This window comes from Cetorhinus maximus, chromosome 25 (genome assembly GCF_964194155.1).
Source record: "Cetorhinus maximus chromosome 25, sCetMax3.hap1.1, whole genome shotgun sequence".
NCBI lineage: Eukaryota > Metazoa > Chordata > Chondrichthyes > Lamniformes > Cetorhinidae > Cetorhinus > Cetorhinus maximus.
Window position 1 is genome coordinate 45,256,630 of NC_135903.1, and position 27,728 is coordinate 45,284,357.

The window sequence follows — 27,728 nt, forward strand, 5'->3', positions numbered from 1 at the left end:
CCATGTGGTGTATGTACACCCACAGTGCTGTTAGGAAGGGAGTTTCGGATTTTGACCCAGGGACAGTGAAGGAATGGCAATATACTCCCAAGTCAGGATGGTGAGTGGCTTGGAGGGGAACTTCCTGGTGGTGGTGTTCCCATCTACGTGCTGCCCTTGTCCTTCTATATGGTAGTGGCCGTGGTAATGTAATAAAATGTCCCAAGGCAATTCACAGGAGCATGTAAGCAAAATGACAGAGTTAAATAAGGACATATTATGTCAGATGACCAAAAGCTTATCAGAGGTTGCTTTTAAGGACTACTTAAGAGGAAATTGAGGTTAAGAGGAGGAGAGGTTTAAGGAGGGAACTCCAGAGGTTCTGGCCTAAGCAATTGCACAACTACAAATGGTGGAGCTATTAAATTTGGGGTGCCAAAGAGACCAGAATTATAAGTGTGCAGATATCTCAGAGCATTGGGCTGGAGGAGATTACAGAGATGGGGATGGCCCAGGCAATGGAGACAGTTAAAAACCAAGATGAGAATCTTAAGATGTTGCTTGACCAGGAGATCAGCGAACAGGACTTGGCGTGAGTTTGGTTAAGGGCAGCAGAGTTTTAGATAAGTTTGCGGAGGGTGGAATGTAGGAAACCAGCCAGGAAGGAGTACATTGGAATAATTAAGTCTGGAGATAATAGAGGCATAAATGAGTGTTTCAGTAGTGAATGAGCTGATGCTGGGGTGAAGCTGGGGATGTAGGCAATCTTAATGATGGCACAAATATGTGATAAAGAGCTCATCGCGGGGTCAAATATGACACCCAAGGTTGTGATCAAATGGGTTTAGTCTTAAACAATTGTCAGGAAGAGGGATGGAGTCAGTGGCGAGGGAATAGAATTTGTAATGGGGAACGAGGACAATGATTTCAGTCTTCCCAATATTTTAATTGGAGGAAACTTTTGCTCATCTAGTACTGGGTGCCGGAGAAGCACTGATAATTTAATAACAGTGGAGGAGTTGAGAGAGGTGGTGGTGAGGTAGAGCTGGGTGTTATCAGTGTTCCTATGGAAACTAAAGCTCTGATTTTGAATAATGTCGCTAAAGGGTAGATTGTTGGTAAGGAAAAAGCAGAGGGCCAAGGTTAGATCCTTGGGGGACATAGAGAGGTGCAAATGCAGGAAAAGAAGCCATTGCTCGTGACAACCTGGCTATGATTAGATAGGTGAGAATGGAACCAGACAAAAGAGTCCCACCCAGCTGGACGACAGTGGAGAGGCGTTGGACGAGGATGGTGTGGTCAAAAGTTGCAGACAGGGCAGACAGAGGAGGGCTAGTTTACCTTTGTTATACTGAATGTCTTTTGTGGCTGTGATAAGTGCTATTTTGTACTGTGACACCTGATTGGAGGGACTCAGATATGGAGTTTTGGAAAATATGGGCACTGACACTCCATTTGGGTTCAGCCAGGGCCAGTCAGCTCCTGACCTCATTACAGCCTTGACCCAAACATGGACAAAAGAGCTCAACTTGAGAAATTAGATGAGAGTGACTGCCCTAGACATCAAGGCAGTTTTTGACCGAGTGTGACATCCAGGAGCCCCTAGCAAATCTTGATTCAATGGGAATTGGCGAAGACTCTCCAGTGGTAGGAGTCATACCTAGCACAAAGAAAGATAGCTGTGTTTGTTGGAGGTCAATCAACTCAGTCCTGGGACATTGCTGTTAGAGTTCCTCAGAGTAGTTTCCCAGGCCCAACCAATGACCACCTCTCCATTATAAGATCAGAAGCGGGGATGTTTGTTGATTGCACAATGTTCAGCACCATTCACGACTCCTCAGATACTGAAGCAGTCCATGCCAATATGCAGCAAGATGTGGACGATAGTCAGGCTTGGGATGATAAATGGCAAGTAACATTTGTACCACACGTGTGCCAGGCAATGACCATCTTCAACGAGAGAGAATCAAATCATCTCTCCTTGACATTCATTGGCATTACCATTGCTGAGTTCCCCCACTATCAACATCCTGGGGGTTACCATTGATCAGAAACTGAATTGGATCAGCCGTATAAATACTGTGGCTACAAGAGCAGGCCAGAGGCTGAGAATTCTGCAGTGAGTAACTCACCTCCTGACTCCCCAAAGCCTGTCCATCGTCCACAAGGCACAGGTCAGGATTGTGATGGAATACTCCCCACTTGCCTGGATGAGTGCAGTTTCAGCAGCACCCAAGAATTTTGACACCACCCAGGACAAAACAACTGCTTGATCAGTACCCCATCCACCACTTCAAACATTCACTCCCTCCACTACCAACGCCCGGTGGCAGCAATGTGTTCCATCTACAAGATGCATTGCAGGAACTCGCCAAAGCCCCTTCAAAAGTACCTTTCAACCTGTGAACTCCGTCAGAAGGACAAGGGCAGCAGATACATGGGAACACCACAACTTGGAAGTTCCCCTACAAGCCACTCACCATCCTAACTTGAAAATATATCGCCATTCCTTCACTGTGGCCGGGTCAAAATCTTGGAACTTCCTAGTTCCCAGACCGCTTGGACTGCAGCGGATCAAGAAGGTGGCTCACCGCCAGCTTCTCAAGGGCAATTAGGGATGGGCAATAAAGGGCTGGTCAAAGCAGCGATGCCCAAATCCTGTGAACAAATAAGTAAAAAAAAATGTTTTGGGAGGTGACAACACATGCGAGAACTTTGAGGAGGAAAGGGAGTTTCGAGATAGGTCAGCAGTTCCCAAGGGCTGTGGGAACAAGTGTCATTTTTTAACGAGAGGTTGATGGCAGCAGTTTAAAAAGGGAGAGGAAAAACACCTGAAGAGAGAATGATAAACAATATCAACCAATTTGGGGACCAGGAGTTTACAATTAGTCTCTGAACCTGAGCTGTTTTAGATGTAGGCCACCTCTGCTGATTATTCTGTGATACTGTTCCTCAGAAAGGTCAGTCATTTTCAGCTCGTTTTATAAATAATGGACTATTTCGGTAAGCCAGAGTTGTTTAGTCTCAAACAGTTGCCAGGGAGAGGGATGGAGTCAGTGTCTAGGGAGCAGAGTTTGTAATGGGGACCGAAAACAGTGGTTTCAGTCATGTATATTGACATCACTGGAGAAAATTAGGGGAGTTTTGCAACCTGGACTTAAAGAAAAAGGTTCCAAGTGAAAACGGTAAGAGCCGAGAACAATTTCTCAGTGGTTGGAATTTGGTAGTGCTGTCCCTCAAGATTCAGTTTGAGAGAGACTTTTCTCCACGGTGTTATTCAATGAACTGAATATAGGCCTAGAGGGGTAATGGTGTTAATTTTGTAGCTGAAGCCAAAATAGAAGGTCTAGTTAAATGTTTAGAAGACCAAAGGCAAGTGCAGAAGGGCATTGATAAGATGGGGCAATGGGTTTAAAATGTGACCGAATGCAGTGTCAGTAAGTGTGAGGTGGTATGTTTCATTTCAATAAAACAGTAGCAATTGTTTGGTGAATGGATGTAGAGGGAGAGCAGAGGGATTTGTCAGGTACAGGTTCACAGGATGTTAAAGACAGCACTTCTGGTTGATGAGGGGGTATGTATTTTTAAAAAAGTACTGAAGTTTAGAATACAAAAGCTAAGAGGTAACAATGAACTTTTATGAAATCTTAAGCCCTCTTTCGGAGGACTGTGTGCAGTATCAGGTCCACAATATAGGAAGAATATTGATGCTTCAGAGATGGAACACCTTGACTGGGATGCTGCCTGGTGCATTTCCAGCACTTTGACCATTCCCACTGATCCCAAATGATGTTAACCTTGGCATCACCAAAAGTGTGAATTACTAAGGACCCTATTAAATGGGCAGCCTATTTTGGGCAGTTGAAGCAGGTGTTCAAGGTCATTTCCCTGCTGCCATATGTCCTGCAGAACTAGTTTTAAAGTACCCCCTTATTAAATGTTAATTCACTGTGGGCAAAATGTGAACCAAAATAACTAAGACTACCAAATAACCCCTAAATTAAGATATTACCAACAAGATTCCACTTTTTGTAACTTTTAACACAAATCAGAACCGACATAAATTAAACATGAATTAACAGGCAAAAGATGCTTCAAATAAAAAGGTAAATTTCACTTTAAATAGTCGATACAACAGCAATATGTCTTAGACAACCACAAACACCTGTATCACTTCCCGCAGACATGTGACACTTTGTAGCTGCACAGTTCCACAATATGCTGTTCTTTACTCACTTGGTAGGACAGGAGTCCTTTCCGACAACAACTTTGACCGTTTGAGTTTCACGGGGACGATTATCATCAGCAAAGCACATTTCTATGGACCCTCTATCCCTCTGGTCACAACAGTCTTGACGGTGTAGCTTTCCACAGTTCCTTTTCAACCGACCAACCAATAATGCCCTAGTTCACGGTTTGGCCACTTGTAGAAAAACATCCAGCTCTTGCACCTCTGAGCTATTCACACAACTTTCCAGGTTTTAGACCTTTTAACCAGCTAGTGCCTCCAGAAGCCCTTGTCTCCTTTTCTGCCAAACAGAACAGTTGAGCTCTTTCTGAGAGTGATTTCTTCTTCTCACAAGAATGCAGAGGATGATCGTTTGAATGCAGACGCTGGTGGCAGAGGACAAGGGGGATCCTATTATGGTTCTGGGAGGGAGAGGAAGGTGTGAGGGCAGAGGCGTGGGAGATGGGTCAGGTACAGTTGAGGACCCTGTCAGCCACAGTGGGTGGGAAATCACTGGTTAAGGAAGAAGGAAGACATGTCAGAAGTGCCATTTTGGAAAGTGGCATAATCGGAACAGATGCGACGGAGGCGAAGGAACTGAGAGAATGGGATGGAGTCCTTTTAAAGGAAGCAGAGTGTGAAGAGCTGTATTCGAGGTAGCTGTGGGCATCTGTGCACTTGCAATGAATATTGGTGGACAGTCTATCACCAAAAATTGAGACAGAGAGGCCAAGGAAGGGAAGGGAAGTGTTGGAGTAGGACCATATGAAGGTGATGGAGGGGTGGAAATTGGAAGCAAAACTGATACATTTTTCTAGGTCCAGACGAGAGCATGAAACGGCACTGAAACAGCCATTGATGTACCGAAAAAAAATTGTGGGCGGGGGCCTGACTAGGACTGGAAAAGGAATGTTCTACATACCCCATACAGGCATACTGGGGCCCATCTGGGTACACATAGCCACACCTTTTATTTGGAGAAAGTGAGACAGGCTTAAGGAGAAATTGTTTGGTGAGAGAACAAGTTCAGCCAGACAGAGGAGAGTGGTGGTGGATGTGGATTGTTTGGGCCTCAATTGAAAGAAGAAATGGAGAGCCCTCAGACCATCCAGGTGGGGGTTGGAGGTGTAGAGGGATTGGATGTCCATGGTGAAGAGGTGGTGGTTATGGCCAGGGAACTGGAACTTGTTGACCTCGGGGCCTCGGCATGCAGAATTATAGTAACTGCAGTGTAGGTTATGTCTTTTCTGTAACTTTACATTTTTTAATATTGCTTAGTTTTTGTGATGCTGAGCCTTGTCCATAGGATGAACATGGGAATTCTACATTATCACAGAATCAAAGAATCTCAGTGTAGAAGAGGCCCTTCGGCCCATTGTGTTTGCACCGACATGTGAGAAACACCTGACCTACCTACCTAATCCCATTTACCAGCACTTGGCCCGTAGCCTTGAATGTTATGACCTGCCAAGTGCTCATCCAGGTACTTTTTAAAGGATGTGAGGCAACCCGCCTCCACCACCCTCCCAGGGAGTGCATTCCAGGCTGTCACCACCCTCTGGGTAAAAAAGCTTTTCCTCACATCCCCCCTAAACCTCCTGCCCCTGACTTTGAACTTATGTCCCCTCGTGACTGACCCTTCAACTAAGGAGAACAGCTGCTCCCTATCCACCCTGTCCATGCCCCTCATAATCTTGTACACCTCGATCAGGTCGTCCCTCAGTCTTCTCTGCTCCAACGAAAACAACCCAAGTCTATCCAACCTCTCTTCATAACTTAAATGTTTCATCCCAGGCAACATCCTGGTGAATCTCCTCTGCACCCTCTCCAGTGCAATCACATCCTTCCTATAATGTGGCGACCAGAACTGCACACAGTACTCCAGCTGTGGCCTCACCAAGGTTCATTACAACTCCAACATGACCTCCCTACTTTTGTAATCTATGCCTTGATTGATAAAGGCAAGTGTCCTATATGCCTTTTTCACCACCCCACTAACATGCCCCTCCGCCTTCAGAGGTCTACGGACACACACGCCAAGGTCCCTTTGTTCCTCAGAACCTCCAAGTGTCATGCAGTTCATTGAATACTTCCTTGTCAAATTATTCCTTCCAAAGCGTATCACCTCACACTTTTCAGGGTTAAATTCCATCTGCCACTTATCTGCCCATTTGACCATCCTGTCTATATCTTCCTGTAGCCCAAGACACTCAACCTCACTGTTAACCACTCGGCCAATCTTTGTGTCATCCACAAACTTACTAATCCTACCCCCCACTTAGTCATCTATGTCGTTTATATGAATGACAAATAATAGGGGACCGAGCACAGATCCCTGTGGTAGTCCTCTGGACACTGGCTACCAGTCACTAAAGCATCCTTCTGTCATCACCCTCTGTCTCCTACAACTAAGCCAATTTTGAATCCACCTTATCAAATTACCCTGTATCCCATGTGCATTTGCCTTCTTTATAAGTCTCCCATGTGGGACATTGTCAAAGGCTTTGCTGAAATCCATATAAACTACATCAACTGCACTACCCTCACCTACACACCTGGTCACCTCCTCAAAAAATTCAAATTAGTTAGGCATGACCTCCCTCTGACAAAGCTATGCTGACTATCCCTGATCAAACCTTGTCTCTCCAAGTGGAGATAGATACTCTCCTTCAGAATTTTCTCCAATAGTTTCCCTACCACTGACGTGAGACTCATTGGCCTGTAGTTCCCTGGCTTATCTCTACAAACCTTCTTAAATAGTGGAACCACATTAGCTGTTCTCCAGTCCTCTGGCACCTTCCCTGTGGCCAGAGAGGAATGAAAAATTTGGGTCAGAGCCCCTGCGATCTCCTCCCTTGCCTCCCTCAGCAGTCTGGGACACAAATTATCTGGACCTGGAGATTTGTCCATTTTTAAGCCTGCCAACACCTCCAATACCTTGTCACTCCCTATGTCAATTTGCTTAAGAACCTCGCAGTCTCTCTCCCCAAGTTCCATACCTTCATCCTCATTTTCTTGGGTGAAGATGGATGTGAAGTATTCGTTCAAAACTCTACCGATGTCCTCTGGCTCCACCCATTGATTGCCCCATTGGTCACTAATGGGCCCTACTCTTTCCCTGGTTATCCTCTTCCCATTGATATACTTACAGAATATCTTGGGATTTTCCCTACTTTTACCAGCCAGAAATTTCTCATATCCCTTCTTTGCTCTCCTCAGCTTTCTTAAGCTCCACCCTGCACTTTCTGCACTCCACTAATGACTCCGCTGATTTGCTTCCCTTGTACCTGCTAAAAGCCTCTCTTTTCCTTCTCATCGTATTCTGAATATCTCTGGTCATCTATGGTTCACTGGGCTTGTTACTCCTTCCTATCACCCTAGGGGGAACATGTTGAGCCTGTACCCTCCCCATTTCCTTTTTGAATGCCCCCCACTGTTCCTCTGTAGATTTCCCCACAAGTAGCTGTTCCGAGTCTACCTTGGCCAGATCGTGCCTTATTTTACTAAAATCCGCTCTCCCCCAATCCAGAACATTTTTTTGTAACTTGTCTATTTCTTTGTCCATAACAAACTTATATTGTACCATGTTGTGGTCGCTATCACTAAAATGCTCCCCCACCACCACCCCAGCCACCTGTCCGGCTTCATTCCCCAGAATTAGGTCCAGCGGCGCCATCCCTTGTTGGACCCTCTACATATTGACCTAAAAAGTTCTCCTGTACACATTTCAAGAAACCCTCTCCATCCAAGCCCTTAACACTATGTCTATCCCAATTAATGTTGGGAAAGTTGAACTCACCTAATGTAATTGCCCTATTATTGCTTTTACACACCTCCGCAAATTATGCACATATTTGCTCCACAATTTCCCGCTGACTATCTGGGGGTCTATAATAAACAGTAACAATGTGGCTGCCTCTTTTTTATTCCTAAGCTCTACCCGCAAAGCTTCATTCAATGCCCCCTCCAAGGCATCATCTCTCCTTACTGCAGTAACTGACTCCTTAACTAATAATGCAATGCCTCTTCCTCTTTTACCCCCTCCCCTGTCTCGCCTGAAGATTCTATATCCTGGAATGTTGAGCTGCCAATCCTGCCCCTCCCTCAACCACGTCTGTGATGGCTACTATATCACAATTCCACATGTCAGTCCTCACCCTTAACTCATCCATTTTACCTGTAATATTCCTGGCAGTAAAGTAGAGGCCACCCAGCCTGGCCTTACTCCCTTGAAACTTAATGCAGCTGTACTCCCTCTGACTTGATTGCTTTACTGTATTAAGATGTGATTAGCAGCCATGCAGCTCACAGAACAAAGCCAGTTTCTCCCACCCTCTCTCCGGCCTGGTTATTATAGTCTTCAGGTATTGGAGAGAGGGGAGAGATACTCAAGCAAAATGAGAGTTTTCACTGACACCTTGAGCACTCGTTTTCCTCTTGATTGTCGTCAATGACCACATGTCGCACTAGTCAATGCTTGAGTGGTGAAGGTTGGAATAGCCACAGACTGTTTGCTTTGCATGTTTCTGGTCCACAAACCAATTTTTTAAAAGCAGAGACTTTGAAAGTAGAGGAAAACAACAAACTCATAAGTTATTGTCCAAGTTTGTGCAACAGAATGAGGCCTGTGTAATTTTCTCTCTCTGCAGGTATGGTCTGGGAATGATCTACTATAAGCAAGAGAAGTTCAACCTGGCAGAAATTCATTTCCGAAAGGCTCTTAATATCAATCCCCAAAGTTCTGTATTGCTATGTCACATCGGTGTGGTAAGTAAGCAGTAAAATCAACGTGAAAGCAGACGCTTGGTTGTACAGAACTTGATTATTGTGAAAAGTGAGACACATTGGTGAGGCTTTTTGTCTTGCACTCATCAGGACAAACGCAACAATACCAAATGTTAAACGATTACAATTTGTATTGCAAGAGTGCATCAGAGCTATCCTGTTGGACAATGGCTATTCTGATCTGATCATTGTTTGCTGTGTATCATGCAAACTCGCAAATGGGCCAAAGGCTGCTACTTTCAGATGTGAACAGTAAACAGTCTACTTCAAATTACCCTGGAAAGATGGAGTATCTCAAAAAATTGAACAGCAGGCTAACCAAGTATTACTGTGGGAATGTTGTCGGGGCTCATAGACTTTGCAGTATCCAGTGTCTTCAGTCGTTTTTTGATATCACTTGGAGTGAATTGAATTGGCTGAAGACTGGCATCTGTGATGCTGGGGACATTGGGAGAGGCAGAGATGGATTATCCACTCAGCATTTTGGCTGAAGATGCTGACATGGTGAACATGAGATTTTGAGAAACAATTGCAGCCTATTGTTTTGAGACAGGTATTCAACAGGAAGTTGCAGTGCAATATGTCCCCAGCTGAGGTTACTGTAATGGGGTTGATTTCAGTCCACATCAAACTGTGAATTCCTATTGTTTACTCTTTGGATGTACTTTATTTGAGTGATGTAGTTTTGCTTTAGTACTGAGGGTTGGGGTTTGATTTTGAGGTATATTCTCGATTCCTAAAAGAGGAAACAATCAATGATTTCAGAAAGAAATTGGATAGGCACATGAAGGAAATAAACTTAAAGGGCTATGGGGACTGACTGGGGAAGTGGGACTGACTGGATTGCTCTGTAGGGAACTGGCATGGATTGAATGGGTCGAATGGCCGCCTCCTGAGCTGTTTCATGCTGCGGCTTTGCGGTGGCGATGTGAATGGTATTTTCCACTAATAGGGATGCTGCCATCAGTCCAAAAAGACGCCCTGCCTACCACATAATTGAGCAACGTTGTGTATGAATTTCAGTTCCCGTGCGATGCCAGGTATGTAGTCTGTACTTCGCAGTGATTGGCTGATTGAATCAAACAACATGTTCCTCCATCTTTTTGTGATAGGCAGAGTACAGACCGTAGTCAGCCAGCTTCCAAAATCCCTGCCCCGCCCCAAAAAATCTACATTTAGATGCGATTTTTTGATTGGGCAGCACTTGCTGAACAATCCTGAGTGCGCTGATAGGTACACGAATAACCAATTTAAGGTAATCAGTCGAACTCGTAATGTGTTCATTATGCTTGTTAGAAGCAACATACATTCATACACAAGGACCCATCCTCTGCAAACAAAAGGAACACGTTCAAGCCTTGCACTTTTAAAAAAATTATTCGGAAGCATGGGGAACCTTTTGTTGCCTGTTGCTTTCTCCATGGCAATGCCTCGGCCAATTGGAGTTGATTTTGCCAACCAATTGGGACCCTTTTTTTCCTGCAGTATAAATTTTTGTGGTTGTTTGAATTTTGATATTCTTTTGTCCTGATGATACAAGATAAAAAGCTACGGCAGCATGTTTCTCTTTTCAGCAAACAAAATACTGCGAATGCTGGAAATCTGAAATGAAAACAAAAATTGCTTGAAATACTCAGCAGGTCAGGCAGCATCTGTAGGGAGAAAGAGTTAACATTTTCATCAGAACAGAAGGCAAATAGGAATGTAAGAGTTTTAAATCAGTAGAAGGGGGAGGGGGCAAGAAGAACAAATAGGAAGGCCTGTGATCAGGTGGATGGCAGGAGAGATCAACTGACAAAAGATTTCATGATGCAAAAGCCAAAGAGAGCACTCATGGGTACGAAATTAGCAGAGGATGATCCATTGAATACGGAGACTGGTGGAAGGTGAGACGCTGGGAACCATTATGTTCTGGGAGGGATGGGAAGGGATGAGGGCAGAGGTGCGAGAAATGGATGGGATATGGTGGGGGGCCCTGAAGACCATGCTGGGTGGGAATCATCGGTTGAGAAAGGAAGTAATATCAAGAGCTTTAAACCATCAGAACAGATGCAACAGAGATGGGGGAACTGGGAGAACCGAATGGAGTCCCTGCAGGAAGCAGGGTGTGAGGAAGTGTAGTCAAGGTAGCTGTGGGAGTCTGTGGGCTTGTCGTGACTATTAGTTGATAGCCTATCTCCAGAATGGAGACTAAGAAGTTGAAGAAGGGAAGGGTCAGAGATGGACCAGGCGTAGGTGAGACAGGGTGGAAATTGGAAACCAAGTCAATGAAGTTTTCCAGTTCATGACAAGAGCAGGAGGCGGCACTGATGCAGTCATCAATGTACTGGAAAAAGAAATGAGGGAGGGGGCCCAAGTAGGACTGGAATAATGAGTGGTCCACATATGCCACAAAAAAGGCAAGCATAGCTAGGACCCATGTAGGTACCATAGCAATACCTTTTATTTGGATGAAGCAAATGGAATTGAAGGAGAAATTGTTCAGATTGAGAACAAGCTCAGCCAAGCTGAGGAGAGTGGATGGAGATTGATTGGGGTTCCGTTTGAGGAAGAAGCGTTGAACTCTGAGACTGTCCTAGTGGGGAATGGAGATGTAGAGGGTTCGGACATTCCTAGTGAAGAGGAAATGATTAGGACCAGGAAGCAGGTAACATTTGAAGTTACGTAGGGCATTGGAGGAATCAAAGATGTAGTAAAATGAGCCTTATTGGTGATAATTTCCACTAGTCGCAAATCTGCCAACTGCTATTTTGATGTCTGGAAGCAGTAACTATTTGAGAATTTGTCCCTGTCTCTTCACTTTTGTGACCAGTAAGTTTTTATATTTGTTTTGTGATTTGGTTGTCAGTGGTAAGGCCAGCATATTGACCATCCCTAATTGGCACGGAGAAGGTTGTAGTGAGCTGCCTTCTTGGACAGCTTCAGTCCATATGGTGTACGTACATCAGAGTGCTGTTAGGGAGTGTTCCAGGATCTTGACCTACCAATGAAAGAACGGCCAATATAGTTCCAAATTGGGATGTTGTCTGACTTGCGGAACTCGTAGGTGGTGATGTTCCCATGCTTGTACTTCCCTTGTTCTCCAAGGGGATAGAGGTTTGGAAGGTCCTGTCACTCAAGACTTGAGGAGTTGCTGCAGTGAATCTTGTTGATGATGCACATTGCTGCCACAGTGTGACAGTGATGGAGGGAGTGTATGTTTAACGTGAGTGGGGTGCCGATGAAGTAGTCTGCTTTGTCCTGGGTGATATAAAGCTGCTTGTTGTTAGAGCCACATTCACCTAGGCAAGTGGAGAATATTCCATCACACTCCAAACTTGTGTCTTGTAGATGTTGGACAGGCTTTGGAGAGTTGTTGCTGCAGAGTTCCCAGTCTCTTGACCTGTTCTTGTAGCCAAACTACTTATATGGCTGGTCATTGTTCAGTTTCTGATCAATGGTAACCCTCAGGATGTTGATAGTGAGGGACTTGGTGATGATAATGTTGTGGAATGCTAAGAGGACATGATTACATGCTCTCTTGTAGGAGATGGTCATGACTTGTCACTTGTGTGGCAAGAATGGTACTAGCTAATTATCAGTCCAAGCCTGAATGTTGCCTAGATCTAGCATACATGTGTTTGGACTGCTTCAGTATCTGAGGAGTTGTGAATGGAACTGAATACCGTGCAATCATCAGCAAGCATTCCTGTTTCTGACCCTGTAATGGAAGGAAGGTCATTGATGAAGCACCTGAAGATGGTTGGGCCTCGGACACTGCCCTGAGGAATTTCTGCAGCAATGTCCTGGAGCTGTGTTGATTGGCAATGTCCTTTCTGCTAAGTATGGCTCCAACTAGTTACGAATTCCCCCAATCCCATTGACTTCAATTTTGTTATGACTGTTTGACGCCACACTTGGTGTCAAGGGCAGTAGCCCTTGTCTCAGTTTCAGCTGTTTTGTCCATATTTGGCTCAAGGTTGCGTTGAGGTCTGGAGCAGAGTGGTCCTGGCAAATCCCAAACTGACCTGTCAGCTAGCGGCTTATTGTTGAGTAGGTGTTTTTTGATGGCTTGATGATCACTTTGCTGATGAGTGAGAGTAGACTGATGGGACGTGATTTAGTTAGATTGGATTTGTCCTGCCTTTTGTGTACAATTTGTGCAATTTTCCACATTGTCAGGTAAATCATCAGTGGCAACCTTCCGTCTTGTAAGATGATAGTTTGTGCCGTGTTGGTCAGTCAACCCTATGTTAAGCGTAGGTGTGGCTCAGGAGCCCCACTCTGGCATGGAAGTCTCTGCCCCACTTGCTGCAGAGGAAGACAGTGGGCTGAGAAGATGCACGATTTGCTGGCCTCTGTTTTCTCTGGACCCTCTTCTTGACCAGCTGAGCTTTTTGTTTTTGCTCTCCCCATCCAATGCCCTTCCAAATAGTCAGCCTCCAGAGGTTACGGCCATCAGCGACTGTCTCCCAGTTGTCAGTGTCAATGTCCGCCATCTTCATATCTCACTTGCAGGGGTCGTTATGGTGGAGAAATGGACACCCAAGAGGTCATGATCCAGTGGCCTGTTCACCCTACAGAAGGCCTTTGGGTATACGGCCATCATCCATCTGATGAACGTGGCAGAGCCAGCGTGGACGTCATTGGCTTAGCATTGAGTGTGTGCTGATGGAATTGGCATGTTCCAGGACCTCAGAGTTGGTGACCTTGTCCTGCAAAGAGATGTCAAGAATACGTTTGAGACAACAAAGGTGGGAACTGTTCAGTCTTTTCGCCTGTCTAGCATATGTTGTCTAGATCTCAGCACAGTAGTGTGGTGAGGGCACAGGCTTGGTAGACTTGCAGTTTGGTGTTCTCAGTCAAGTTGCTATTGCTCCACTGTCTTACTCAGCTTGGACATAACAGCTGCAGCTTTTGTGATGCTTGTGTTGATTTCAGCATCAAGTGACGGATTGCTGGTGAGTGTGGAGCCCAGATACGAAGCTATCAACAACCACCAGGGTCATATTGTCAGTGCTGATAGATGCCGGTATGGCAGCATCCTGGACCATGATATTTGTCTTCTTGATGCTCATGGTCAAGCCAAGCTCTTTATAGGCGTGAAAGAGCCTACCCATTTGCTGCTGCAGGTGTTCCTCAGGATGGAATCTTAGTGCAGCATTGTCAGTGTAGAGCAACTCTCTGAAGACCTGGCACCCCGTTGTTTTGGATCCCAGCTGAGTGAGGTTGAACAGCTTTGTCAGTTTGGGTATGTAAGTAGGCATCTTTTGTAGATTACCTGAAGGATATGAAAGCAGCCAAGAAAAGAATATGCCAAAGCATGTTCAATGCCAGAACATGACCTTGTTTGACCCCACTGCGGACCTCAAAGGGCCATGATGTTGTCCTGTCATAGCTGATGTCATGGAAATAGATCACATTGAGCAGTTTTGGCAGGCAGCCAATTTTCTCCAGCAGCTTACATACCTCTGCTCACATGGTCGAATGCCTCAGTGAGATTGGTGAAGGCAATGTATAATGGTCTCCTTTGTTCACAGCATTTCTCTTGCAGCTGCTGAACTGTCAATTGTAGATCCTTCAGTTCTGAAACCATACTGGGATACGGGGTGGATGCGTTCAGCCAGGATCTGCAGTCTGACGAGGGCAACGCAGGCAAATGCTTTTTCCACAGTGCTGAGCAGGGATATGCCTTGGTAGTTGTTGCAATTGCTGTGGTTGCTCTTGTTTTTGTACAGGGTCACAATCACTGCACTACGCATATCCGGGGACACTGCCGTCTCCCTCCAACGGAGATGAAGAAGCTTGTTTCGATGCTGCAGCAGTGCCGGTTTCCCATGCTTAATGAGTTCAGGCGATATAACATCTGGAGCTTTGCCCATGGCAAATGAGTCAATAGTTTTGCTAAGCTCCTCCACCTGTGGGTTCTATATACAGCTCTACCATGACAGACAGACTATCCATGGCGTCCAGAGCTTCCTCGATGACAGAGCTCCCCCTAGACAATTGTTTATTGTAGTCAGTGATGATGATCTCTGCCTTTGTTTTCAATGGAGGCATTTACTTTGCTGATAGACCTGTTTCCTTTTTGATCCCATCATACATGCTCCTCATTCCCTGTGTCGAAGGACATCTGGATATTTTGGCAGAGTTGTAACCGGTAGTTGTTGAAACACTGCCTGGCAATCTGTTGAACTTTATTTCGAGCAGCTCTCGGTGCAGTCAGAGTCTTCTCACTTGGATCTTTCTCATAACTAATGAGACTGGATTGCTTGGCTTCAACTGCAGGTTCCATCATAGTGATGTTAGCCTTGAACCAGTTGGCATTTTCCCTTCTTGCTTCCTATGTTGACAGTGCCGAATTGTAGTTAATGCCTTGAAGTATGTTCCATTTCGATTCTGCACTCTTTGTGGGAATGTCGTCGAATGCCTATTCAATTGAGTTGCAGAACTGTTGGCTTTTGCTTGAGTAGGCAGTATGGCTGATGTTGATACGAGGGCGACATTTCTGATTTGAATGAAAAAGCTTGGAGGATTGCATGCTAACCCCTGGCGCACAGCAGAGATCTGTATCACAGTTACCGCTGTGGTAACGGCATGTATTAAATACTGCTTGGAGAGTCATGAATCGTGGTGGTCAGATCCAGCTGGTGCTAATGCCCTGATCTTGGATGACCCCAGGACACCTTGTGGCACAGTTTGTTCTGAAAGAAGGTGTTAATTATACAAAGCTCATGGTAGCAGCAAAGATAAAGTAGTCTCTGTCTTTTCTCATTTATCCTTCTCAGGCCATGACGTCTGAGGCAGGAGGGTGATGCCCCCTGGTCCACTTTCTCTCTGGTGTTGAAATCCCTGGGTAGGTAAAGATGTTCTGACTCAGGGATTATGTTGATTGCAGTGTCAAGCTCCTCATAAAACTGGTCTTTTGCCTCTGAAGTGGAGTACAGCATTGGAGCATGGATACTCATGAGGTTAACTGGCCCTGTTTGTGTATTTCTTTATTCATTTATGGAATGTGGGTGTCGCTGGCTAGGCCAGCATTTATTGCCCATCCCTAATTGCTCTTGAGAAGGTGGTGGTAAGCTGCCTTCTTGAACTGCTGCAGTCCATGCTTTGTAGGTGCTAAAAGAAGGCAGCTCATCTCCACCACCTCGAGGGCAATTAGGGATGGGCAATAAATGTTGGCCTAGCCAGTGACGCCCACATCCCATGGATGAATAATTTTTAAAAAAGTAATTCTGATAAAGAGGATACATTTCTCAAATACTTGAGAGGTTCTATCATCCAGACCTTGCTCACAGGGTTTCTCTGAACTCTTCCTCTAACAGATGAACATGTAGTGTTTTCCCTTCAGTGATCTGCTCTCAGTGAGCCTGGTCTCTTGTAAAGATGGTATGTCAATGTTCAACCAATCACATTCGATGTCAATCACAGCTGTTTTGCAGGCATCATTGACCATCTGAAAGTTGTCCGTCAATCTCATGCACATGATTTTTAAAAAAATGTATACTTTATTGGGATGTGACTGACAAGGCCAGCATTTGCTGCCCTTGAACCGAGTGGCTTATTGGGCCGTACCAGCAAGCAGTTAAGAGTGAATCACATATCGGGAGTGATATAGGCCAGATCAGGCCGGGAGGGCAGAGTTTCCCTCCCTGAAGGATTTTGGTGAACCAGGTGGGTTTTTACAACAATTTGGTATTTACATGAGTTTCCCTTCCCCACACCCTTGCCCACCAACACCTTTAATACTAAATAGAATATACAGGAAAAAATTAGGGGAGGAAAGTACAAGATGCTCTGCATTTGATTTTTGCTACCAGCACTATCATTGCTATGAGAAGAGGCTTGGGCCTCCTGCCTGCGGGCATGTCCTCCTACAGCTGTTAGTTGCAGCTGAGTAACACCAGTTAGCTGATTGATGAGTCTAACACTATTGCACTGTAAGGGAAAGTAGTGTTTTGGATCAAGCACATGGGGTTTCTTTGTAAGTAATCAGGACACAAGCTGGCAATAAAAACCAGCAATCTACAAATGTGAGAGTAAAGGAATAATCTTCACTGTTCTATAATGGCGCTTGAGCTCTGATAATGGGATTTTACTGTTGCAAAATTAATTCTTACTAGGGCAGTGCAATGTTGGAACACTTAAATGGAAGAGGAGAATGGAGATTTTGCAATAAAACAAAACGCCTTCAAAATGAAAATAAGCTTTGCACACAGTCTTTATGCTTAATGGAGTTCAGCCACATTTTCTTTTGACTTTTTTCATCCTCTCTTCAAGAAACCATCTGACTACCTGCAGGTGACTGTTCAGGTGTCTGGAAATGAGAGGCACAAGCCTCTGCCTTATCACTCTCATAGGGCGGTAAAAGGGGGATTATCCCTGATTGCCTCATCGGCAGTGTAATTCCACGGGTTAACACCAAGTCACAGGGACTACATGTTGTTGGGTTCAGTACCTGGCACGTACTAAGTTGGCAGTGCTTTGGGATGTTGCAGTTGACTTTGGCACCAAGGTAGAGAGGGAAAAATGGCCATGGTTCCTGCTTCCACTTAGTGCTCTCTGGTAAATATGTATTAATGCAGGTTGTGCAAGAACTGGATGCTCACTAGTTTCACAGTCTGCAGACTCCAGCTGTGTCTGCTGCTGTGAAGACTGCTCACATTCGTGTGGCCTGGGAACTTGCTGTGCCCACTTAGCAAATCATAAGCTACTTCACTAAATGATACTGAAAGCTACCATCCCAGTTGACACTGCAGTGCAGTATCTTCCACAAATCCTATTTTTCATTGAAATTCCCCAGTGATTTCACTTCAACCAATTTGAAGCAGGTTGAGAGAACAATGGGCCTAGTTTAGGGAGGTTTCCAAATTCTGTTTGTTAAATAGTAGACCCTGCTGGAAGGGTGTGTTTAGACATGTGATAAGGACAGGGCAGGGATCAGCTTTGAAATGGCACAGTAAGATGTAATATTCAGGCTTGCCTGTTTAAAGTGGCCATTGGGATTCCAGGTAACCAAACCCCAGCTGCGAACCCAGGGACGCAGGATAATATTTTGTAATTCAGTCAATTCTTTGCTCAATGTCAACTCTCATCCCTGAACTTTCTCCTCTATTCTGGCAGTACCAGCCTTGCTCTGTAGGAGCAAGAATGGTGTCACTGTACAAACACACATGTCATAAAATTGAAAGTGTGTACTTCTAAAATTAAAATCTCAGCAGATGAGATGTGGTTGAGGGAAGAATACTGACCAGGAAATGGGAGACCTCTCTGCTCTTTAATGCTGTGGGTTCTTTACAGGAACTGAACACTTAAACTGAGGCCTGTCTCTCTGTTCAACGTTTGATTGAACCCTGGTTGCTGTACAACATCCTCTAGTCGAAATATTGTCTAGGATTCTGCTCTTGTGTTCTTGGTGATTTGTTCATAAAACTAACTATCCCTGGGATTTTTTTTTTTTTTACAGGTCCAGCATGCATTAAAGAAGTCTGAGAGTGCACTTGAAACACTAAATAAAGCCATTAGTATAGACCCAAAAAACCCTCTATGCAAATTCCACAGAGCCTCCATTTTATTTGCAAATGAAAAGTACAAGGTAAGTATGTTCTGGTTTTTATACAGGTGCTCTGAATTATTTTGGGTCACCATGGCTTCAGTTTCCTGTGATGTCTCTTCTTTTTATCAGGCAGCTTTACAGGAGCTTGAAGAACTGAAACAAATCGTCCCCAAAGAATCACTTGTTTATTTCCTAATAGGAAAGGTGAGAGATTTGACTTTTGTCATGTTTCAGAAGCATTTGTGCTTGCTTTCTCTGTTTCCTTCTTTGCCCTCTCTCATCATTATTCGAAACATAGTTGAAGAGTGGGAGACATGGAATGAATTGTGAAATACTTGATCCAATAACTGATGTTGGTAGCTCCGACCATCAAATAGAATCTAACTGGCAGCGTTTAACCAACCCTGGAAGACTTCATATGTTGTCTCCTCGTCATTAGTAATGTAGGGATTTGTGAGTGCAAATAAATATTAAATGGAGAAACTGCTTAGAAATAATCATTTTTAAAAAAAAATTTGTTCCCTGTGTGTGGAGATCAAGACAAAACAGTGGATAATTTAATGTATGCTGCACAGCTGAAATCTTACAGACAAGAACTTCAGGGTAAAGAACATTTCCTGGTTGTTTATCAACTATTGCCCCCTATCTAGTTCAATGGCAAATTTGGATACCATTCCTCCGATTTCTGACTCTAAATTGTTCTCACTTTTTGCCAGTGCAAGAGACTTCCCTGAACTCCTACCCCTGCTTTGTGATTTGTTGCCAACTTACAATTTGTAATTCCTTGTGGTTTCTGACTCCACCTCTGAGTCAGAAACTGATGGGCTCAAGTCCCAGTGCAGAGAGCTGTCAGATCACCGAGTAGTACAGCATAGGACCAAGCCATTCAGTCCATCAAGTCCACACCAGCTCTTTCAATGAGCAGTCTCACTCCACCCTCCTTTTTCCCCATGAACCTTCAATTTTTTCTCCTAGCTTTTATCCAATTTCCTTTTGAAAGCTTCCAAATTCATTTTATATTTACCATCCTATCAGACAATGTGTTCCAAACCCTAACTCATTGCTTAAAAGTTTTGCCTCGTGTCGTGTCGGGTTATTTTGGCAATCACTTTAAATTTGTGTTTATAAACTTCAGCCATTTGAAACACTTTCTCTTTATTTACTCCTTTACTTATTTATGTTTCATGATTTTAAACGCCTGTATCAATCTCTTCCTAATTCTTGAGCCGGTAATCTCGACTGACACTTCAGTGCAGTACTGAGTGGGCTCTGTACTGTCAGAGGTATCGCCTTTCAGTTGAGACGTTAAACAGTGACCTCTAAGACCCTACTAGATCCCCTGATACTGTTGGAAGAAGGACAGAGTTGTTCTTGGGCCAATGTTTATCTTTTAATCAGCATCACTGAAGCATATTATCTTTTCATTTATCTCATTATTGTTTATGGGAACTTGTGCGCCAATTGGCTGCTGGGTTTCCTGCATTATTATACTGACGACACTTCAAAAATACTTCATTACCTATAAAGTGATTTGGGATATTCTGAAATTGTGAAAGCTGCTATAAAAATGCAAGTTATGGTACCTTATCAGAGCCCTTCTGAAATTCCACTCATAGCTTATTCACTGGCATTGTCATTGTCTATACTTTGTTATTCAAAGAATATAACAAGGTTGATTAAACATGACCTTTTTAGATATTCTTAGACTATTTTATTCTCTGTCTCTGGATGTTTTGTAAACTAACCTTTCAGCAAAGATTCTTGTATCTTTCCTATGACTGATTTTAAGTTCGCTGGTTTTATGTTCTCATTCTATTTTGAGGATGATCATTACCTTTGCTGTTGGCCAGTCTTCCAGAACTATATTTTTTTTAAACATGAATGCTAGTATCTGGCATTCATGGTGTTGGCTGGCAGAGCCCTTAGAGGGCTTGGCGTTCACCTGCAACATTTCCGTTATCCCCATTGAGAGTGATCTTGGACGACATCCTTTATAATGCATAAAAGGGAGGGCCAGCTGAGCCTGCAAGTTCAGCCATTACCACAAAATGACAAGTACAGCACTGGACACAAACATGAACACTTGATAAAGAATGAATCAAAAAATGCAACATTGTTTCTTCACAATAAAGGAAATGTCCCTAACTCCAGAAACATTAACATGTTCCAAACATGAGGTGTGCCAGTATGCTTAAATCGTGAAATATTTACAAGTGAAATTTAAATTTGAAAATACACCCGTGCTACCTTTGGGCTCTCAATATGTCTTATGTTCGTGGCAATGGAGTTAGGCAGGAAAGTTTAGCCATGATACAGAGCATCCCTGTTTGTCCTTTTATAGCCCACCTGTAGCGGCACAGGATTCACCACTGCAAAGCTTACTCCACCATAGAATCGCATGTGTCTCCTGTGCATCCCACTGGCACTTAAATATTAATTGCAACCATGTGGGAAATGGGAAAAGGCAGAAGAGCACATTTCCGGTCTGGTGCTGGAAGATAAAATTCTGTCTCTTAGCTTTATTAGTAGGGGTATAGAGTACAAAAATGAGGAGGTTATTGTTAAACTTGTATAGAATGCTGATTCGGCATCAACTGCAGAATTGTGAGAAGTTCTGGGCACCACACTTTATGAAGGATGTGAAGACATTGGAGAGAGTGCAGAAAAGTTTGAGGAGAATGACTCCGGGGGGGGTGAGGAACTTCAACTGAGAGGAGATTTGACAGCAGTATTCAAAATTACGAGGAATTTGGACAGAGTATACAGGGAAAAGCTGTTCTACTTGGGGAAGGATTGAAAACGAGAGGGCACAGATTTAAAGTAATTGGCAAAAAAAAGCAATGTGACATGAGGAAAATCTTTTTCACGTAGCAATTGGAATGCACTGCCTGAGAGTGTGGTGTAAGCATGTTCAATTGAGGCATTTTAGAGGTAATTGGATTATTATCTGAAAAGCAGGTCTACAGGGAGAAGTTGGAAAGTAGGGAATTGTTCCTTCAGAGAACCAGCACAGACACTGGGCTGAATGGCCTCATTGTGTGGTGTAACCATTCTGTGAAATTTGTCCTTAACCCAATTTGGCTTACTCTAGACTCATTGCAATGCGGTTGACTCAACTGTTCTCTGAACTGGCCTAGCCCCACTCCTCCTTAAGTGCCATTAGGGATGGGCAAGAAATTCTGGCCTTGCCAGTGACACCAACATCCCGTGGAAAAAAAAAGTGTTAAAATTGTTTTTGCATTCTACTGTTACTGTTTCTGATTAACGCTGCTAATTTCAGCAGACCAATGTGCAATAACACCAGTGTATCTCTCCCTACAGGAATTTTTGGGTGAATATCCTACATCAATTTTTTTTTCTGATTTAATTCCTTTTTTGCTATTTATGGCTTCAGAAACTCATCCTCTATCACAGTTTCACAACATTTATACTTTCTTGCCCGCAGGTTTACAAGAAGTTAGGACAGACACACCTGGCTTTGATGAACTTCTCTTGGGCCATGGATCTTGACCCAAAGGGAGCCAACAACCAGATCAAAGAGGCTATTGACAAACGCTACTTACCAGATGATGAGGAACCTGTGACAAATGATGGACAGCTTAGTGAGGGGTACCAGTATGATACCGGTTGGTATTGGTGTATTCTCAGAATATTGCGAGAGAACTTTGGACAATGTGAACTAGGACTGATGCATCAGGAGTATTTGATTTCATGCTGATGATTTTCCTGAAGCTAAAGTAAAATGGCCTCTTACATATTAGGTTCCAAGTCAGCCCAGAAATACTATGAAAATACTTATTGCCCTGAGAACACTAGTAAACTGAAAAGACAAATGAACAATAATAAAAATAGATTTTTAAAAAAGTATGTGCGGCAAATTCCCACTCTGTCAGCATATGTCTACGGTTTTCCTAGGGATGGACGAGCATTCCCCTCTTGGCTCAATATTGTCTGACCTGACTGCGCTCAATTCTGCTGTGGTTCAGTGTCACTGATAGCTCCCACAAGCTGCCCTTGTGTCCCTTATGAGCTAGTGCATGCCTTTACCTGCCCAATATCTAGGTGAATGATAGCAAGATCAAGAGCTTTAGCAGAAAGCTTGTGCTGTTGTACATCAGCTTACTGGAATGAAGTATATGCCACTGCAGTGTTCCACATCTTTGCTAGGTAGACACATGGTACACACTAATCAGACCAAGGTATTATGGCATAAGCCAACAGATGATATATTTAACATTAATGTTCATTTACCTATTCAATCAGCAATTCTAGCCTTGATGCATCAGAGTAATGAAGATGCTTCACACTGAACTACTCCTTTGTATGCATTGAACCTTTGAAATGGGTGTTCACTTTTAGCATGCTGTGCTACTGCTATAGAGCCTAACTAGCACCAACCTTCTGGTTCAACATTTACTATCAACTAACTTTGGTTATCCAGTATAATCTTGTAATTACAAATCTCAGGGCACAATGGTCAGTGAAAAGGATTGCCAAGTAGCATTGGTTCACCCCTACTTGTTGGCCTAACATTGACCTTCAGCCCCAGACACGGCATGGCCACAGGGTATCTCTGCCAGATGACTCGAAAGTACCTGTTCAGGAGACGATGCAAAAGGGTGTGACACTGCAAGCCATCTCTGATTTGGAAGTATATCCCCTGATATGAAATGTGTTTGTTGCAAAGTCATTAGAAATACTGTAACACAGGTGCCATCTATTCAGATTAATCAAATATTATACCCACTAGTTCCAACAGGGGTTGTTTTGGTCTTAAATATTTTCCTCATTAATTCTCACTCAGTCAACTGTGTGGGTTCCTATTGCATTCAAACCCAATGAAACTCCAGAGCTGTGCAGAGTTCTGCCTGCCCTAAGCTGGGGATATTAGCCAGTCCATAATACAAAGGATAAAATGCACCCAGTCAGCCAAAAAGACCAACCAGATGTATAGAAATGTTGGGGGCAGTTACCCAGATGAGGGTTCTGTGCAGAAATGCACATAGCACATTTTTAGCTTAAAAGATATGTGCATATATACTGTTAGGATGAGTTGGGAGGAAGCTTGTGTTGAGCATAAATGCTGACAGGGACCCATTAAGTCATATGGCCTGTTTCTGTACCATAAGCATTACTGAGACGTGGCTACAAGCTGGTATGACTGGAAACGAAATAATCCAGGCCAGAGGATCTTTGGACATGACAGGAAAATTGGGAAAGGAGAGGTGAGTAGTAATATTGATAAAGGACAAAATTACAGCAGTAGAAAGGAGGGATTTCAGTCAGGGATGAAGTAGTGGAAACACCATGTGGCTGAATGAAGGAACACTAATGGATCCAAAACTGGGAGTTGTCTAGAGACCTCCTGACAGTAATGATGTCATTGACAATGGCTGCATAAATATGGATAACGAAAGCATTATAAGGATATATGGGATTTGACAAAATGTAATGAACCAAAATTAGTTAACAGCCTGACATTAAGGGAACATCTTGTAAATTGTGCCCATGATATGATGAATTTGAGTTTGAGGTATAGTCACAGACCAAAGTTTTACATTTAAGTCAGACAAACTTCAAAGAGAAATGAATTGACCCCCAATAACCTGGGCTGAACAATCAATGAATAAACTTATAAAGAGTGATCAAGCGGAATGTGAGTCTTTTAAAGACTGATTTTGATGAGACTATAATGGATGATGAAGAAATGGAAGAATAGTTAAATAAGTACACATTTTCACAGCAAAGGAAGCAGATGGGGTTATTTTCCTTAGAACAAAGAAGGCTGAGAGGTGACTTGATTGAGGTGTACAAAATTATGAGGGGAATAGATTTAGAGTGGACAGGATAAAATTGTTTCCCTTGGTGGAGAATTCTAGAACCAGGAGACATAGATTCAAGATAAGTGGCAGAAGGTGTAGGGGGGACATGAGGAAGAACTTTTTTAGGCAGAGGGTATTGGGTGTCTGGAATTCGCTGTCCAAGTTGGTGGTAGAGGCAGAAACTCTAAACTCTTTAAAAAGTACCTGGATCTGCACCTTAAGTGCTGTAAGCTGCAGGGCTATGGGCCGGGTGCAGGAAGGTGGGATTAGAAAGGGCACCTGGGTGTCCTCGGGCTGGTATGCACAAGATAGGCCGAATGGCCTCCTTCTGTGCTGTAACTTTTCTATGGTTCTATGTACAAGTCTCCAAGATCTGATTGTTTCCACCCAAGGATATTATAAGAAATGGGTGACAAAATTACAGATGTGTTGGTCAGATTCACCTTGTAGTGCAGATTCACCAGGATGATATCAGGGATCGAGGGATGAATTGAGAATCTATTGCATAAACTTGGTTTGTATCCCTTTGAGATTAGATGGGTGAGAGGTGATCTAATTGAGGTCTTCAAAGTAATAAAGAGAATTGATAGGATATAGAAAAACTGTATAGAGAGAACTGCCCTTTAAATGGGTAACTCAGAATGTAGCATAATCCTAAAATTGGATCATTCAGATGTGAAATTAGGACTTGGAATTGACTTTCGAAAGGGATTTGGGTAAGTATCTGAAGAGAGAATATTTGCTGGACTATGGTGAAAGTTTAGTTGGGGGGATGGAGGGGCTGGTGCAGTGGGAGTGGGGTGAGCTAAATTGCTCAAGCAGAGAGCCAGTACAAATTTGATGGGCCAAATGGCTGTTTTGTATGTTGAATATAGAATAGTTGCATTCTAGGAAATATTTTTCATGTAGAGGGTTATGGAATTCTGGAACTCCCTTCAAAAAGATTGTGTATGCTGGCTTAATTGTGTTAGACATAAGATATTAAGGGACCTGGGTCAAAGACAGGCAAATGGAATTGAGGGGCATATCAGGCATGATTTGATTGAATGACAGAACAAGTTTCAGGTGCTGAATGGTCATCTGTTCCCTTGTAAATTGCCTCCATCTGGCAATAACTGGCCTTCGCTGTATATATTTAACTATTTTGGACCAGACCAGCAATGAAACTTGACCAGGTCTGTGGGTGTTGATTTGATGGTTCTGATGATGCCTTCAAAATCCTTTGGTTGTGAAGTTCACCAGACTGCTGAAGTACTGATTCAGATTACTGGAGCCAGGCACTAATTCTGATTTGTTCTCACAGCTGGAACAGATGAATCCCAGGAAAGCAGCATGACTGATGCTGATGACACCCAGCTTCATGCAGCAGAGAGCGATGAGAGCTTCAACTTGTAAAAGCCATCTCAGCCAAAATATGGTTTCAGAGCAAGAGCTGCTACTCCCTGACCTTTCCCTCACATTAAACCTGTATTTCTGCTTTGAGCATTGTCTGTCTGGTGCAGTTTGCCAACGTTAAGAACGTAGGCTGGAGTCACCCACCACTGGGTTACAAGGAAACCTGTCACCATCAACTTTTAATTTCCAGCCTCAGCAATATTCATGTTAAACAGGGGGCTTTGTTTTTAAATGTAAATGTTATTACTGATTTGAAAGTGAACTTGCGCAACTCCCCCCTCCTCTGCTACTTCGGCTCATGCAAGACTTGACCATCACTGTCACCAAGTTCATAATTGTGCTGCTGTTTTTAACCCCCTGTTAATCCTAAAAGGAGTTCCTGTTAGTCATTGGGGGTGCAAGTCCAGTGGCAAGTATTACCTCAATGATTGGCCAGCATAAGTTGCAAGCAGTTGAGATGGCAGTAATTTTCAAGCAGCACTTGGGTTGCACTGGCCACTGTGTTGCTTTGGCGAGTTAGTTGCTGTAAATGGAGGTATTTTTACATCCCTCCCTGTCCCCTGACTTTATTTCATCATAGAGTGCAGGGCAGCCTCTCTGTAAAGTGCACATGCTGATCGCTTACAATGATGGCATCCTTTAAGTTCGCACTGATACCAAGAGCCTGCTGTCACTTTGTGAAACCAGCAGAAGTGTTGACGAATGGAAAATGCAATGTGTGTCTGTGGGTGTGTATGCGTGTGGGTGTATGAAATGTAGTCTATTTTTTTAATTTCATTTTTCATTTAAAACTGTAACTTGGTGTCTTAAGTGGATTTTTTCCGTTGCTTATCCCTTTTTAATTTCAGATATTTGTACAGTCTTAGAAAAAGTCTTTTTGTTAATATATTTGCACCTCAGTTTAATGATGTGGAAAAAAAATCCAAAATAAAATACTTTGAAAACCTTTTAGTAGCTGAATGTTGATGGTGACTTTCCCTCTTGGGATAATCACTGCCATCACTCTGCCGGTGATCTCTAACGTGCTACTGTTAAGAATGTGAGCTAGACACAAGCCCTCAACCTGTGTGAGAAGGATGAATGCAATCTGCAGTCAGACATTTGAAGATTTATTACAGATTCAATGTTACATTTACTCTTGGCCAGCTGCTGAGATTATGAAGATGTTTGCCACAGAAGATACGTTACAGTTGGATGAGTTCAATCCTCCAGATGCCAGCCATGAAGGCTGAACTCCCAACCTCATGTTACAGCTGCCTTGCTTTCAGGCTTTGGTAAAAGGCCATTGCATCATCACCTCTGTGACCTCTAGTCAACTTTAAATTTGATTAATAAATATGGAATATCTAACCATGAAACTAAGCCCCAGCTAGTCTGCTCATAACCTGTCGCCTTAAATAGCTCAGTATGTTGCTCAGTTGTATTGTACCAAACCAGTACAGAAAAGTCAAAAAGGAATAAAACCGGATGGCTCACCCGACATTGATCTCAGCACCAGAAATGACAAAGGTGTGCCCTGTCTAATTAACCCAGCAAAGCACTACTTACTGTGTGGGCTTTGTGCCAAAATTGGGAGAGCTGTCCCTCAAGCAAGACAAGCAACTGCCTGCCATAGTCACACTTGCTGATTCATTTCTTGCAGCCAAAGTGCCAGACTTCTCAAGTCACCATTCCTGGGTAGTCTCTGTCCCACTGGCAAGGCAGACCTACCAAAGGTGGTTCAGTGCTATACAATCAAGAAGGAGTTGCTGCAAGTCCTAAACGTTGACTCCAGACCCTATGGCATCAGGTCAAACATAGGCAGGCAAACCTCCTGCTGATTTCCACCTACCAACCTTTCTCAGCTGGTGAATCTGCACTCCTTCATTCCAAGTGCACCATTTAGAAGAAGTGCTGAAGGTAGTAAGGGCACAGAACATGCTGAGGATGGAGGACGTCAGTGCCCATCACTATTAGCACCACTCAACACAGCTGGTCAAGT

The 27,728-nt window shown here is 43.6% G+C and overlaps 1 protein-coding gene across 4 annotated transcripts in view; it reads left to right on the plus strand.

The window, feature by feature from the left end:
* The window catches only part of cdc27 (cell division cycle 27), a 118,302-nt gene extending 91,604 nt beyond the window's left edge, over positions 1-26,698 (plus strand). For all 4 annotated transcript variants that reach the window (XM_078529882.1, XM_078529883.1, XM_078529885.1 and 1 more), the window contains 5 exons: positions 8,857-8,974; positions 18,441-18,569; positions 18,660-18,734; positions 21,976-22,156; positions 25,656-26,698. In XM_078529882.1, coding sequence (XP_078386008.1) covers positions 8,857-8,974; positions 18,441-18,569; positions 18,660-18,734; positions 21,976-22,156; positions 25,656-25,747 — 595 coding nt within the window. In that variant the 3' untranslated portion in view covers positions 25,748-26,698. The remainder of the gene's footprint in view (positions 1-8,856; positions 8,975-18,440; positions 18,570-18,659; positions 18,735-21,975; positions 22,157-25,655) is intronic.
* The last annotated feature ends 1,030 nt before the right edge of the window (positions 26,699-27,728 follow it).